General features: G+C 42.4%; 1 protein-coding gene and 1 pseudogene across 1 annotated transcript in view; one reads left to right on the forward strand and one right to left on the reverse strand.

The window, feature by feature from the left end:
* Window positions 1–5,520, forward strand: part of LOC145722980 (HLA class II histocompatibility antigen, DP beta 1 chain-like) — an 11,769-nt gene extending 6,249 nt beyond the window's left edge. The window contains 4 exon segments of the mRNA XM_081827979.1: window positions 2,902–3,037; window positions 3,039–3,157; window positions 4,309–4,590; window positions 5,097–5,520. Coding sequence (XP_081684105.1) covers window positions 2,902–3,037; window positions 3,039–3,157; window positions 4,309–4,590; window positions 5,097–5,233 — 674 coding nt within the window. The 3' untranslated portion in view covers window positions 5,234–5,520.
* A 4,203-nt stretch (window positions 5,521–9,723) lies between these two features.
* On the reverse strand, window positions 9,724–14,887 carry LOC102733773 (gametocyte-specific factor 1 pseudogene; annotated as a pseudogene).
* Between the last annotated feature and the right edge of the window lie 2,057 nt (window positions 14,888–16,944).

A 16,944-nucleotide genomic window follows, 5' to 3' on the forward strand; every position in this document is an offset into this window, starting at 1 on the left:
GACGATGGACTCTGAAAAACAAACTGAGGGTTCTAGAGGGGAGGGGGGTGGGAGGATGGGTTAGCCTGGTGGTGGGTATTGAGGAGGGCACATTCTGCATGGAGCACTGGGTGTTATGCACAAACAATGAATCATGGAACACTACATCTAAAACTAATGATGTAATGTATGGGGATTAACATAAGAATAAAAAAAAAAGGGCACGTTCTGCATGGAGAACTGGGTGTTATGCACAAACAATGAATCATGGAACACTACATCAAAAACTAATGATGTAATGTATGGTGATTAACATAACAATAAAAAATAAAAAAATAAACAGCAAAGGACCTGAATAGACATTTCTCAGTTGGTCAACATGTATATGAAAAAGTGCTCAACTTTACTAATTAATTTACTAATTAACTTTACTAATGCAAATTAACACCACAATGAGATATCATCTTAACCTATTAGAATGGCTAGTATCAAAAGATGGAAGATTAATGTAACTAAGATTTGGAGAAAAGAGAACCCGATACACTGCTGTGGGGATGTAAGTTGGTGCAGCTTCTATGGAAAACGGTATGGAGGTTCCTCAAAAAATTACAAATAGGACTACCATATGATCCAGCAATCTCACTTCTGGGTATATATCCAAAAGAAATGAAATCTGGGTTTTGAAGAGATATCTGCACTTCCATATTCATTTCAGTATTATTCTCAAAACCAATATATGGACACAACTTAAATGTCCAAGGACAGATGAATGAATAATGAATAAAGAAAATATGGTATATATACACAATGTAATACTCTTCAGCCTTTAAAAAGAAGGAAATCCTGACATTTGCAACAACATGGATAAACCTGTAGGACATTATGTTCAGTGAAACGAGGCAGATGTAGAAAGACAAATACTGCATGATCTTACTTATATGTGAAATCTAAAATAGTTAAATTCATAGAAATGGCTACCAGGGGCTGGGGGAGATGAAAATGGGGGGATATTTTTCAAGGAGTACTACGTTTCAGTTGTGGATAAGTTCTGGAGAACTGTGTTGACAATATTGTATTGTGTACTTGAAATTTAAGAGGGTAAATCTTAGGTGTTCTCACCACAAAAAAAAAGATTTAAAAAAAGGCAATTGGTAACTGTATGAGATGATGAATATGTTAATTGGCTTGTGAATATTTCACAATGTATACATATATCAGACCATCAGGTTTTACACCTTAAATATATATGACTTTTTATTATCAAATATATGTCAATAAAGCCAGAAAGTATTTAGGAAGGCTTAGGTTAGGTGCTGTATATAAATATGAATAAAAGAGTAACTTGACTTAAAATGTTCAAGTGTAAAAAACAGAACAGGACATGGGGAAAAATCACATTGTCTGCATGTCCCTAATGTGACCCTTGTAATAAGATTCTAAAACACACAGAGAATGCACCCACCCATTCTAATGGGTTTCCTACATAGTTGTTGTTCCTATGCATTCTTTCAAGATATGTATTTTTCAGTGCCTATATTTTTAACATTCCTACACAATGTTATAGAGTGTACAACTATTTGGTTTCATCTAATGGTTACATAATATTCCATGGTCCAGGGGCACCTGGGTGGCTCAGTCGGTTAAGCATCCGACTCTTTTAATTTTTTTTTTTTAAGATTTTATTTATTAACAGAGAGAGAGAGACAGCGAGAGAGAGAACACAAGCAGGGAGAGTGGGAGAGGGAGAAGCAGGCTTCCCGCCGAGCAGGGACCCCAATGTGGGACTCGATCCCAGGACCCCGGGATCATGACCTGAGCCAAAGGCAGACACCTAACAACTGAGCCACCCAGGCGCCCTGAGCATCCGACTCTTGAGTTCAGCTCAGGTCATGATCTCAGGGTCCTAAGATCAAGCCCCATGCCAGCTCCATGCTCAGTGGGGAGTCTGGGATTCTCTCTCCTTCCCCCTCTGCCCTTCCCCCTGTTCATGCTTTTTCTCTAAATAAATAAATAAAATCTTTAAAAAAATATTCCATGGTGTACATCCACAACAGTTTTTAGGTGTTTGCTGTCCCAGGGATGATCACACCAACTGATTCCTGCCAATTCTTTAGTGTCACAAATAATGCCACAGTCAACAGCAGCCCCTACCTGTCCCTTTATGGACCTGAGTGTGAACATTTTTGATGTCTAACAAGTTGTGGGAGTGCTGGGTCATATGGCATACATCTCTTCAGTTTGACCAAGTGTCCTCTGGGTGCTATTCTGACCATGGGGCGGGGGTGCGTTACACTCCATATGATGCTTGAGTCTAATAGATCTCAGTCTCATTTCTTTCTGAATTTTCTTTCCACTGGTGAGCTGCCGGCTGCCTTGCAAGTTTCCTCTCCTATAAATTCCCATTCCCACTCCTTACCACTGCTCTATCACTGTCCTTTATTTTGCTTGTTCTTTAGGAATTGCTTATATATTTTAGATACTGATCCCATGTCAATTTTAGACATTGTGAGTGTGTTTCTATTCCGTCTATTAATTCTTAGTGGTGCCCTTTGCATAACAGAAGCATTGAATTTTAATGTAATTCATTTCATTATCTTTTTGCCTTGTGATTTATGTTTGCTTAAGAAATGCTTCCTCACCCCCATATTCATTATTATATTCTCCTATACATTCTTTTTTTTTTTTTCCTTTTTTAAGATTTTATTTATTTAGTTGGCAGAGAGAGAGCACATGAGCAGGGGGAGGGACAGGCAGAGGTAGAGGGAGAAGCCGACTCCTCGGTGAACAAAGAGCCTGGTTCAGGGCTCGATCTCAGGAGCCTGGGATCATGACCTGAGCCGAAGGCAGACGCTTAACGACTGAGCCACCCAGGCGCCCCCCTCTATACATTCTTATATTCACCTCCTAGTTTACTCCCCACAGAGCTTTACGCCTACCAGAGGCGGAGTACCTGCCTCGAGTTCAACGTGACGCACCGCTTCCGGGAGCAATACACCTACAACCGAGAGCTGTTCGTCCAGTTGGACAGGGCCGTGGGGCTGTTTGCCGCCGTGTCCGAGCATCACGGCCAAGAACTGGAACATTCACAGGGAGTTCCTGGCCCTGAGACGGAGCGCCGTGGACTCCGTGTGCAAGCACAACTTCGACCTGGACGAGGGTTTCACGCTGAAGCGCCGAGGTGACAGGGCGGGTCTGCAGCGGACACTCTGCACCGGGTGGACTTGGGCAGCAAAGGCGGGAGCGGCCGCCCCGTCCCAGAGCCAGCACGGAGCCCAGGGGCCAGGCCAGCGCCGCAAGGGGCCAGACTCCCTGCTCCGCAAACAGGAAAGAGCCAGGAGCATTGGGTTTGTGGATCTGGCGACAAACTTTTTTTTTTTCCCTGGTAGAGGAAGCCAGGAGACAGGTTAAAATGAAGAACAAATCAAGCTACTTCATTTCTTCTCCTATTATTTATTTATTTATTTATTTATTTATTTATTTATTTATTTCTCAGAGAGAAAGAGAGTTCAAGGATAAGCAGGGGGAGCGGCAAGCAGAGGGAGAAGCAGGCTCCCCACCCAGCAAGGAGTCCAATGTGGGACTGGATCCCAGGACCCTGGGATCATGACCTGAGCTGAAGGCAGACGCTTAACCGACTGAGCCACTCAGGCATCCCATCTGCTCGTCTTTTTTTTTTTTTTTTTTAATTTATTTGAGAGAGAGAGAATGAGAGAGCACATGAGAGGGGAGAGGGTCAGAGGGAGAAGTAGACTCCCTGCCGAGCAGGGAGCCCGATGCGGGACTCGATGCGGGACTCGATCCAGGGACTCCAGGATCATGACCTGAGCCGAAGGCAGTCACTTAACCAACTGAGCCATCCAGGCGCCCCTGCTCGTCTTTTTTAAAGGAGAATATCAGACTGCTAGATCAAAGGAAATCTATTGGCTGAATATATTCTGATTCCAAGATAATATCTGGCAGGATTATGCATCCTTTTAAACAAGATGAGAAAATGTAAATTCAGGTAACTTCATAGCTGGTCCAACATTTCTGCTCAAAGAATATTTGTCACTGTCACCTACATTTGTGGCAGAAGTATTCTAGAGCACCAACTCTGACCCTCTCCTGTTCTTTGCTCTTTCATTATTGGGTGTGACAAGGTCATTCGTAGAACATTTGAATGTTTTATTCTGTTTTTCCTACTGTGTTCCCCATCTCCTGCCTCTAAATAGCTTAATAGGTGATAGGACTTGTCTTTAACATCTGAGAAGTCAGTTTGGCAAGAAAATCACTAAATGTTCTACTTTGGCTGTCTCAGTTGTCATAACAAAGAGTCTTTTCCCCTCCTAGTCCAGCCTCAAGTGCATGTCTCTCCCTCCAAGAAGGGGCATCTTCAGCACCACAACCTGCTTGTTTGCCACGTGTCAGATTTCTACCCAGGCCACATTCAAGTCCGCTGGTTCTTGAATGGACAGGAGGAAACAGCTGGGGTTTTATCCACCAACTCGATGCATAATGGAGACTGGACCTTCCAGACCCTGGTGATGCTGGAAATGACCCCCCGGCAGGGAGACGTCTACGCCTGCCAAGTGGAGCACCCCAGCCTAGATGGTCCTGTCACCGTGGAGTGGAGTGAGTTACTCCCTGATGACCCTCCAGGCTCTGAGGTCTGCTCATTTCGTCTTGTGTTACTACACGAGACTACCCCGTGTTCCTCATCAACCTAACTGTGGTCTCGGCTGGGAGCAGTGACGGTCTGGCAATCCTCGCACACATTTATCCTGCCCTGGGGGAAGTCTAAAGAATCTCCCCTTGTCAAAAAAACCTCAGAAATGCCATCACCTTCATGACTGGCCCTCAGACATGGAAACACCTCTCCCTTCAGTCTCCCTTCAGTCCCTTAAGCTTGGACTTAATGGGCTGACCTAAAACCAGCATTTGCGTCCTGTGGAAGCCATCACTCTGTGGCCCAAAACTTTAGTGCTTTTCACATCTACTCTTTCTCCATAGTGGTTCCAAGCTTGACCTCATCCCCTTCCTTTTCTCTCCGTGGTAGATTAGATCAGGCGCCTGTCAGACAGGGCCCTGGGGTTGCGGCAAGTGGAGGGGAGACTCACCCCGACTTCCGTTCTCCCCAGAGGCACAGCCTGATTCTGCCCGGAGCAAGATGCTGGCTGGAGTCGGAGGCTTTGTGCTAGGGCTCATCGCCCTCGGAGCGAGCTTCATTCTCCATTGTAGAAGCCAGCGAGGTAAGAAACTTCTGGAAAGTGGTTGACACTGTCCACTGTCTCGCTGTTCTTCAGTGATGAAGTTGTGACAGAAAAGCAAAACAACAGAGCAAAAAGAGGCCACTGAAATCAGACTCTGATGAGGCAAAGACAGCCCTGTGGGGTGGAAGGTGCCTAGCCCGAGATCTGGCCCAGTAAGATACCCGAGACTGCTAGTTACCCTCTTCAGCAGGGTGTTCTTTTCAGCCTGGGGACTCAGACCTACAGAGTGGGCCCTGCTTTCATTCCCAGTGACATGGAGACTGCGGTGGAAATGTTTGGATAATTTTCCAAGATGTTGTTGCTCCTTACTCTCTCAATGACCGAATCCATCTTCCTTTTTACTTCCATTTCAGGATGACAGGGACCTCAGCCAACAGGTGGTATTTCTGCTCCCTTCTTCCTTATCGGGATGTAATTCATTTCATTGCAACATGAGACTGGGAGCATTCAGTGAGTATGCTGTGTTCAGGATAGATCACAGGAAGTGTCCTAAGAATAGGAGAAACTCTCAGAGGCTGCTCCTTTCTTTCAAGTTGAGCCAATTGCCCCCAACTCTTGATCCCATTTTCCTCTTTAAGTGGGTGTGGCCACGGAGCATGACTTTGCCCCATTGCTGAAGGGAACTCCAGAAACTCTCTTCCATTTTTCATTAGGCCAATGTTCAGCCTCTCTCTATAATTTTTTTGTCTCCTGGGGTGCGTGGGTGGCTCAGTCGGTTAAGTGTCTGCCTTCGGCTCAGGTCCTGGGATTGAGCCCCACATCGGGGTCCCTGCTCAGTGGGGAGCTTGCTTCTCCCTCTCCCTCTGTTTCTCTCCCCCTCCTCCCCCATTCGTGCTCTCTCTCTCTCAAATAAATAAAATCTTTAAAAATAAATAAGAATAAATAAATTCTTCTTCTTCTTCACAAGGCTCCTGAACTGATCTCAAACATCACACATAGCCTTGGAACAAGCGGTTCTGATACGCCTGTTGTCCAGCAACCTCCCACTTCCAGAAAGGACATTACGGCTAAATGTGCCCCCAATGTCAGTTTCTGAGTCTCTGCATTTTAATTCAATGTACTTCCTCTTTCTCAAGTTCTTCCGGTCTATAGAGTGACCTTTTCTGAGGAACACAAACCATCTAAATCAAATGTTGTTCTTTCTTTTTGGGAGGAAGGAGATGGTCATGTGACCATGCTTATGTTTGAAGGGTTTGGTGATCACCAGACAAGTCACTGTTGTTTTACCCAGGCATGGAGAAATAAACTTGATGGTGATCAATTCTCCCTAGGAACCAACTGATAGTGGACCTCCTAAAATTTGCTTTACTTCGGGCGCCTGGGTGGCTCAGTCGTTAAGCGTCTGCTTTCCGCTCAGGTCATGATCCCAGGGTCCTGGGATCGAGCCCCACATCAGGCTCCCTGCTCAGCGGGAAGCCTGCTTCTCCCTCTCCCACTTCTCCTGCTTGTGTTCCCTCTCTCGCTGTCTCTCTCTGTCAAATAAATAAATAAAATCTTAAAAAAAAAATTTTGCTTTACTTCATCATAGATGACCAAGTTCATGCTGCATTCTTACCAGTGGGCGGGGTGGGGGGAACCATTACTCTTAGAAATCTCAGGTAGAACAGACGCTGAGCCAGGATTTTGGCATTGGCATTCATACAGGACTGATAAAGCATGTCAATCATTAAGAATATGCTTTCCAAGTATAAAAATCAACAGAAGATCAGAATTGTAAATAACAGGTATAATATGTTAATATTATAGTTCTCTTTTTATACTATTAACATCAAGGTATAGAAATAGACTTAACCCATGACTCTCTGTTTATCAGATCACCCGAAATTCCTTCCCTTCTGAGTCATTCAGTAGGAAGTACATCTCTATTTCCAAAAGGGTCAAAGATATGTGTATACCAGAATTTTCAGACATGGGTCTGCTTTTAGAATACAGTTTATTATGATTTTTATAAATCTTTATAAATCTTTTTAATTAATGTTTCAGACCAAGACAGAAATCATATTTGTTTCCATCATTTCATGGTATGGCATGCCACCTAAGCCCAAATTTCATATAACAGTAATCAGGAAAACTTCTAATTCCTGTAACATTTATAGATTAGCATCATTTTTCAAAAACGACAAGGACTTAACCAAGTTTAAAGAGCTTTCCTTTTTTTTTTAAGATTTTATTTATTTATTTGACAGAGAGAGACACAGTGAGAGAGGGAACACAAGCAGAGGCAAAGGGAGAGGGAGAAGCAGGCCCCCCGCCGAGCAGGGAGCCCGATGCGGGGCTGGATGCGGGGCTGGATCCCAGGACCCTGGGATCATGACCTGAGCCGAAAGCAGATGCTTAAAGACAGCCACCCAGCCGCCCCCAAGAGCTTTCCTTTCTTAACTGACCTTCTTGCATGTGACTACCTGAAACCAATCTGCTCAAATATCATCATAAACTATAACTTTAAGTCAGTTTTTGGTTATTTTAAATACCACAAGCTAACCATCTTGTGATCAAATAAGGGGCTGTGTCGGAGGTCTCCAAGACCACCCAGATTAGGTGATTCACTAGAAGGAATCATATAGTTGTACTCATATAGTTGTATTCACGGCTATGATTTATTACGGCAAAGGTTACAAAGCAAAGTCCGTCAAGGGAAAAGGCACATGGGGCAAAGCCCGGAAAAACCAGGTGCAAGCTTCCCAGAGTCCTCTCTCCATTGGAGCCACAGGACGCACTTAATTCCTCCAGCCATGAGTTGTGATCACACGTGTGAAATATTGTCTGCCAGGAAAGCTCAGCTCTCTGGATTTTTGCTGGGGCCTGGTCACGTAGGCACCATCTATCTAGCACATACCGAAATTCCAGACTTGCAGAAGGAAAGCAGGTGTTCAGCATAAACCATATATTTGTACAATTTAGGTACAATTTAGGCACATTCTTATCAGGTCTGAGAATGGTGGGAACCCTTTCAAAATCCAAGCTCCCAGATGCCAAGCAGGGGTCAACTTTGTAAGCAGGCCAAAAGGATGGTAGTCAGACTTGCTGTTACTTCTTTTCTGCACAGGGGCAAACCATCCATTTTGCTGACAATTTTCAAAATAACATGAGTATCCATTTTTATCAAAGAAAGACATATATTGATACAGAAACACCCTTAAAGACTAGGTTTCTGGAAACATGGGTTACTGCAGAAGACATGGAGCTAAATTCATATAATTATGTTTCATTATTATTATGTGAAATTATTATTACAAATGTTTTATGAATCCTATTAGCATTTAAGCAGGTTTTTTAAAAGTAATCCCTATGTCCAACAGGGGACTCGAACTCACAACCCCGAGACCAAGAGCTTCTCATTCCACTGACTGAGCCAGCCAGGTGCCCTTAGATTTAACAGTTTTTGAAAAGCTGAAGTACAAACAAAGGATGCAGAGGAAAGTATTCTGTTCTTTGAAGTTTTTGGTTTTTGTTCAATGCCATGAGAAATTACACGTGATTTCTAGCCTGTGATATTTCTAGTAGAGAGTATAATAGCCCCCCTTTCAGTGCCCCAAATGAGAAAGTTAAGTTGTAATTCATATGTCCACTGTCCAACATCTTGGAAAAAAGAGAGAGGCAATCCACTTAGTGCCCAAACAATTTCACATCCAAGAAGTCTGACTATGAATGAGCTTCTCATTGCCTGCACTGCCTAAAATGAGAGAGACTTCACTATTTCGGATTTTGATAAGAAACAAACAAGCCTTGTCGGCAGAGGACTAATAAACCAGCATTTATATGCCTAAGAGTTCATTTAATATTATCTTGAGTCATAATTAAAAGGAACTTAGTTTAAAAACATTTTGCCTGTTCCCTTAGCGTCCTTATAAAGCAGAACCAATACATTAATTTAGGGTTTGACAAGAAGAGGGTCTCCCTGATTTTGTTTGGTCAAGAATTCCTCCCAAAATGGTGTCATCAGATGACAGTCAGAAAGCTGTGAGTTAACTCAGAATTCTGACCATTGAGTCCCATTTTGAAGCTTGCCCTCTTGAGAGTAGAGGATTGTCATGTGGAAACAGAATAGGGAAATTTCTTTTTCATAACACATAAATTACTTAGTACTTCATCCTTTCCCTTTTTTTTAAATCAGCATTGATGCTTTATTTGAAACAGTTCTTCTGAGTTTAAGGGTTCTCTCTTTAAAAACGAAAAAAATTGTTTTATCAGACTCCACACCCCACGTGGGACTTGAACTCACAACCCTGAGATCAAGGGTCCCCTGCTCCACCTGCTGAGCCAGCCAGGAACTACCAACTGAGCTGGCCAGGCACCAAAGGTTCTTTCTTGTATTAAATGAGTGAGAACTCAAAGCAGGGAGGGGGGGGAAAAAAAAGAAAAGGTACTTGTCAGTTTGAAAGTCACAGTTTATCTTTCTACAATTAAATTAAGAGGGAAAAAATGAAGAACCCACTGGTAGCAGGAAGAAGCAAGAGTCTTCTAGGGCCTGGCATTTGATGAGATAGATACTCAGTTACTGTGTGTTTCCATTGTTTTTCTATGGCAGAATACACGGCAGAGCCTTGGGAACGCGCATGCCTGAAGCCCAGTTACTCATCTGTTCCATACCCGTAACTATTGTTGCCACAGTAGCTGGCTGTGCCCCAGACAAATGGGGTGCTGGTCTGTTCCCACAGATCTTTATCCCAGTCTTCATCGCAAGGATGCACTGCCATGTGCTTTCCGCGAGAGCCTCCTGTCCAAGGTTCCTGATTCGGTTCACAACATCCTGCTCAGTACAGCTTTTATCATCGCAGCTTGAGATATGATGACTGATTTCGGCCCGAGATCCCTGGTGGCGAGCACTGAAGGGACAAGCAACTAATTTGCGACATCAGGATGATTCTTTCTGTACTCGATAAGATGATAAGGAAACCTGCAGGCCCTGATCTGGTGGTTTATATCGCAGGGGCATTGTAATAGCTTTTCAGGCTCCAGGGACTCGGTGTAAGCGTCTTCCGGGTTGGAAATGGAGGAGCTGAATCCAAGTGCTCGGTGCAGACCCGCCCCCCACCCCACAGTCGCCTTCTCGCCCCAGCTACGCTCACTTCGGGGGGTTATTCTTTCCTTTGTTATTGAACAACTGCAGGAATTGAAATTGTAGGGTATTGTTAATCCTCATGAGAAACGTTCTCAGTTTTTTGAGGAAGCAGCACTGCAAGGATCTGAATTTTAAATGTTCTTTAAAGCTCAAGAATAGGGACGCCTGGGTGGTTCAGTCTTTAAGCGTCTGCTTTCCGCTCAGGTCATGATCCCAGTATTCTGGAATCGAGTCCCGCGTCGGGCTCCCTGCTCCGGGAGAAGCCTGCTTCTCCCTCTCCCACTCCCACTCTCCTTGCTTGTGTTCCCTCTCTCGCTGTGTATCTCTCTGTCAAATAAATAAATAAAATCTTTAAAAAATAAAATAAAATAAAACTCAAGAATATTAAGTAGGATCCCATCACCACCTTGTGGCAAAGAGTGCAATCTACACTTGGAACAAGCAGTGGGGCAATTTGTCCATTTGGGAATACTCCAACATTTTTAACAAAAAAAGTTAGAGAAAAAGTTAGGCATACAAAAGCCAAAATAAATACGGCCAAATGTAGAGGCTTTGGCAGCGCCAGGGCTTCTGTGATTTGGCTATGCCTTTAGCAGCAGCCGGGAAAATATGCTAGTCATTGCTCTGTCACTAAACAAACCCTAATTATATTAATTGAATATAAAGAAAACATACTGACAGAAGAAACCCTTCAACAACAACTTTGGAAAGAAGGCCTACATAACTAGAGAGTGCTAGGACCTGGAAAGTGAATGTGAGGATCAGGAAACATCTAGAGCAGTGCTGTCCAATAGAACTTTCTGCTATGCTGGAAATGTTCTGTGTCTGAGCTGTCCGATAAAGTAGCCATTAGCCACATATACTTCTGAGCATTGAAGATGCTAATGGCTCGTGCAACTAAGGAGTTGAAATCTTCATTTAATTTTAAATTATTTAAATTTAAATTGTCATAGCCACCTGTAACTAGTAGCTACCATAATGGGCAGGCAGAGAAGAGTTTACAATCTTTCTCTAAAAATATGTAGTCCCTCTCTTAGTAGCTTTCAGTGGAGGCAGAACCATCTGCAGGTGAAACTGCTAGGGAACTGAAAAGTGAAAAAGAATTAGACAAGCAAGGAAAGATGGAAATAAACTGTCTTGTCTGGTCACAGCTCATTAGATTTGAGGATATCCGAATCTCAAAAACATAACAGGCCCAGCTAGCAAGTTAATAAAATTACAAAAGAAGTTAAGGAAGCACCCAACAGTCCAATTCTACCACATACAGACCCTTCAACCATAGAAATAATCTTGGCAAACCTCCAACTCACGCAATTGAAAAGTTCTGGGAACCAAGCCAAAGGAAATCACAAAGACAAAGAGCTCATAAACTTTACGAACACATTTTTCCTGGTACATACAGAAAGGGGGCACTTCAGCACACCTTCTTTATTCGCCATGTGAGTTTAAAGAGTTTTGCCCTAAAGATCAAGCCAGATCCTCTCGTAGAACAGCACAAATAGTCCCAACGTCTGTCCTTCCGGACCTGTTGCAAGGGAGCTCCATTTGGAGACACCCTAGACTCTATTAAAACACTTTGGACCAAGAAAAATATCCCAGAATTCTAGGAACCTTGGGGTACAGGATCACCAGCAACTTTTAATCAGGAAAACCTAATCTAATAAGAGGGCTATTTTGAATATTGGGGCATGTGGAGGAGAAAGTATCTAAGGTGATAGCAGTTGAGATAACATTAAAGGAGTTTACAGAAAACCAAAAACGTTTCAGTGGTGATTTCACCTGTCCCTGGGTATGTTATTTGAATTTACTAATGCAATTCTGGAAATTGGAAAAGCTACCACTTTGAACTTCTGGAATTCCACTTCCCCACAAAATAATAATAATAATAATAATAATAATAATAATAATAATATGAAAGTATCTAGTTTCTAGGAGAATATGTAAAATAATTATTATGATAAAATAGTTGGAGAACTTGGAGATACCCATCCCACCAATAGAACTCGTTGACAGTCAAAAGGTAGTTGGACAAACAAATAATACATTATATGTTAATTTTTTAAAAATCCAAAAAAACACAATAATTAAAAAAAAAAGGTAGGTGGATCTTAGAAGTTACAGCAAGATTAGAAAGATAAGCTAATCCTTAAGTAGTACTTATTAAGTGCCAGGGACTGTTCTAAGTACATATATTTAACTCATCTAGTTGTAAAAAATATGTATATAAAATGTGGTTAGCACTGTACCTGATATCATTTCCTCAGTAAAAGATCTTGCTAAATCGATCCTTGATTAGCATACATGCATCCACCTGGCTGGTGTATTCTTTTTAATACCAATAAATTATGTTCACCGCCACAGTTTGCTTTCACTCAGCTGCCCCAACAAGCCACGTGGACTATATCACCACAGTAAATTCTTCCACCCTGAGGCATAATCCAATAAAACAGAATTTAAACAGATGACCTAATGGGTGATGGGTATTAAGGAGGGCACTCGTTGTGTTGAGCACTGGGTGTTATATGTAAGTGATGAATCACTGAATTCTACTCCAGAAACCAATATTGCACTGTATATTAACTAAAATTTAAATTTAAAAAAAGAAATAAAATAAACAGATGACCTAAGTCCAATTCAAGTATTAAAATTGTTCATTACACTAATGACACATTAACCAGGGGTCACTTGAAAACAATTGTGCCTGTGAGGAATTTTTTTTGGGGGCAGGGGATATCCTCTATCTTGATCATTGTGGTGATTACACAATGCATGTTGTCAAAACTCCTAGAACAATTCAGCTAAGAAGGATAAATTTTACTGTGTGTAAATTATATCTCAGTAATACTGATTTTTAAAAAAGTACTGCACCCCAAAACTCCGTCTTCCCTTATTGATTTTATGATTAAAATTTCAGTAAACTTTTGGGAAGAAAAATTCTTCCCAAGATCAGGCAGAAGCCTTTGCCCTTCAAACTCCCTACCCAAGAAAGGGGAACAAGAATCAACTGGTATGTTTGAATTCTGAAAACTGCATATCCCACATCCACATTAAACTTGGATCTCTTCACCAATTAGTAAAAATGGATCCAAATTTAGAGGGTCCTTAAACAGCAAGATGCCTTTGAGCTGTGGTAATACATTAGCCACTAGTTACATATGGCTATTTAGATTAATAAAAATTAAATAAAATTGAAAATAAATTTCCTTAGGGGCGTTAACCACATTTCAAGTGCTCAATAGCCATCTGGGGCTAGTGGCCACCATATTGGATTTCGCAGATGTAGAATATTTCCATCATTCCAGAAAGTTCTATTGGATAATACTGTTTTAGAGGCCAAACAGGTATACAGATCACTGGAGTTTAATGATTTAAGTAAGACATACATAACTACATGGCATATGTCTCTGAGAACTCAACTGGCCGGCATTGCTAACAAATTAAAATCATCTTGAAAGGATGCATATTGTAGCTATTCTACTGATGCTCCGATAAGGCCAATGACCTTCTCAGATACTCAGAGACAGGCACATCAATAGACTCTTCCATGGCGGAGTCATGGAGGAAAGCGTGCTGCTCTAGGTGCCTCCAAAACAGCCTCCAAAAACTTCAAGAAATCCCTAGCGGGAGGTTTGTCAGTGAAACAAAATAAGCAGTCTATTTGTTTTTAATCTTCTGCTTAATGCTTTGCCTCGTACTGTGGGCCTTTCAGCCAGCAATGATGGGTAGATTACATTGGAACTACTCCCCCCATTAAGGCAAAAAACATGTTTTTAAACAGATGATTTTTATGGGAATTACGAGACTGTTTTATTGGTAAAAGCCACTGCACAATCCCCCACTTCCGGATCTTACTCAAGAAATTGTTTAGAGACATGGCATGGCAGAAAACATTAATTGTTCCCCAATATCCATAATCCCTGATTCCTTAATAGGATTTTCCATTTCACAAGGGCACATGGGCTTCCAGAATAAGTACTGGTTTCCCATCTTCCTCTCCAGCGATGTACAGCCACACATAAATTCTGTCCGATGAGCTGTATGCAGAACTGCTGTGTGCAACTTCCAGAATTTGCCCTTATAAAAAGGGAGATGGGTCCTTCTTCCCCCTTGCTCCTTTCTGCTGATTGGAATGGAGACATGAAAGCTGGAACTCAAGCAGGTCATATTGGAGCTGAGCGGGAAGAGCCATGTTGAGGTTGGTGGAACAAGATAGAAGGAAACTGAACCCTGACACTGTTAAACACCGTACCAGCCCTGGGGTTCTACATGAGAAAGAAAAACGTCTGTCTTGGTTAAGCCACTGTCGCTCTCAGGATTTTCTGTTTCTCCCGGCTCAACCTAATCCTATGTAATATGATGGCATCTCTGCTTCTCATCTCTGCTTCTCAGCCAAAACATAGCAAGAGTAGGCTCATCAAAATATAAAATGGAGCTCCCAGTGTGTGCACCACCCTCAAGCATCAGACACAGTAAAATGACGGACTGGTTTCCCCCAGTCCTGGCACAGGGCTTTCACTAACAGCTCGGCTCACAAGCTGTTTATCTTCTTGTTAATCATACCTTTCATGGTGCCTTGTCCAACATCACACACCTCCATGGTGCTTGTTAGTAAGGAGCAAGTGAGGTTCTGTGAGCCCCAGAAACAGTATGGGGAAGGATCCCAGGCACTGGGCACGCGGTGAGTGTGGGGCCATCTCTAATGATTTCAGAAAGGACCTGGCAGAGACTTCTTTGTAGTAATAAACCAATATCACAACTCAGTAGCAGTTACACTTTTCAATTTCCCGTGTTGCATCGACATGGGCCAGATACGAGCCTTGGTATCTCCAAAATACTTGCAATACCATAAAGTTGCTCTTTAAAGACACAACAAGGGGCACCTGGGTGGCTCAGTCATTAGGCATCTGCCTTCGGCTCAGGTCATGATCCCAGGGTCCTGGGATCGAGCCCCGCATCAGGCTCCCTGCTCAGCAAGAAGCCTGCTTCTCCCTCTCCCACTCCCCCTGCTTGTGTTCCCTCTCTTGCTGTGTCTTTCTCTGTCAAATAAATAAATAAAATCTTTAAAAAATAAAAAATAAATAAATAAAGACACAAAGATGCGGTATTGGGCATGTTTGCAGCTAAATGGTGTCAGATATTTCTAACGCATCTTTTCTTAGTTGACGAATGTCACATTTGACAGTGACAGAAACAGAACAGTAGCTATAACAAAAATAATAATAATAATAATGTGCTTATAGTTTAGCCAAAGAAAATGTCAGAATTCACCCCGTGGTGCCATACTTTGCTGACTTAATGGCTATAATTCAGTCTAAAATTAACACCATTGTTCAGCTGCACAAGGCCTGCCCAGGGAAGGAAGTTGGATATTGACTTCCCACATACTGGTCCTGCTAGTGTGCGGCAGACACCGTGGTTTGGCTGACCCCCCACCGCACTCATCCTGACCCCTCTTTCCCCTTCCCAGACTTCCTTGCAATTAAGGACGACTGTGTGACCCGAAAGCAGAAGTTTGCTAAAGAAACCAATGCGGCTGTGTCACTATGACTTACTTCTTCCATCTTGACTGTTGATGTGATAGCGAGTTGTAGCAGCCACTTTGGGGACACGAGGGGACAAGTACACGGAAGGAAGGGTGACGTTGTGAGATGGTGGAGTACAAAGATACAGTCTGGGCTCTGATAGCATCGACAAGGGTCAAACCAACACCACCAGCTGCCTTCCTCAGATTTCTTGTTATATGAGAAAAATTAATTCTGATTTGTTTTTAGCCACTGGTATTTGGGTGTTCTGCGCCGGCTCTTGCAAGCGGTTCTCCTAGATGCAGCAGGTCCCAGGAGGCCCTTTCAGACCTAGGGCATTTGGTTGCCTTTCTTACTCTGTCCCTTTGCTTATTTCCTACGGGTCTCCGAGCAGAGGTTTGCAACCCGGGCTGCACTTTGGAATCACCCCAGGGAACTTCTATAAAAGTACCTTTGCCTAGGCCCCATGCCAGATGAACTGAATCCACATCTCTAAGGGTGCGGACAGGGCATGAATAATTTTTAAGAGTTCTTTTAAATTAGTGATTTACAATGTTTCCTCCCTCAACTCAGGACTCTCTTGACTCTTAAAAATTATTGAGAGCCCAAAAGGCTTTCCTTGTATGTCTTATGTTATGGATATTTATAGTATTCAAAATGAAAACTGAGAAGAGTAATACTTATTAATTCTTTTAAAAAGAGAAAAAATAAGCTGCTTTCATATGTTTAAATTTTTCCATAATATAAAAAGTAAGCAAAAATAACTTAGGGAAATAAGGTTTGGTTTGGTTTTGTTTTAAGTAAGCTCCATGCCCAGCGTGGAGCCCAATGCAGGGCTTGAACTCATGACCCTGAGATCAAGACCTGCGCTAAGATGAAGAGTCAGATGCTTAACTGATTGAGCCACCCAGGTGCCCCAGGAAATACGTTTTTAAAGATTTCAAAGAGTTTTATCTGCTCTATTTGGATCATGATTTGAGCAAACACACACATACACACAATCTAGGACATCTGAACACTGAGTGGATATTTGATGATAAGAATGATTATTAATTTTTAGATGTGACAATAGAATTGTGCTCATATTTGTAAGAGTCCTTATCTCAGTGCTACCTACTGAAAAGTTCACAGA

Source organism: Leptonychotes weddellii, chromosome 8, assembly GCF_054177405.1.
Source record: "Leptonychotes weddellii isolate Sample4059 chromosome 8, ASM5417740v2, whole genome shotgun sequence".
Lineage (NCBI taxonomy): Eukaryota > Metazoa > Chordata > Mammalia > Carnivora > Phocidae > Leptonychotes > Leptonychotes weddellii.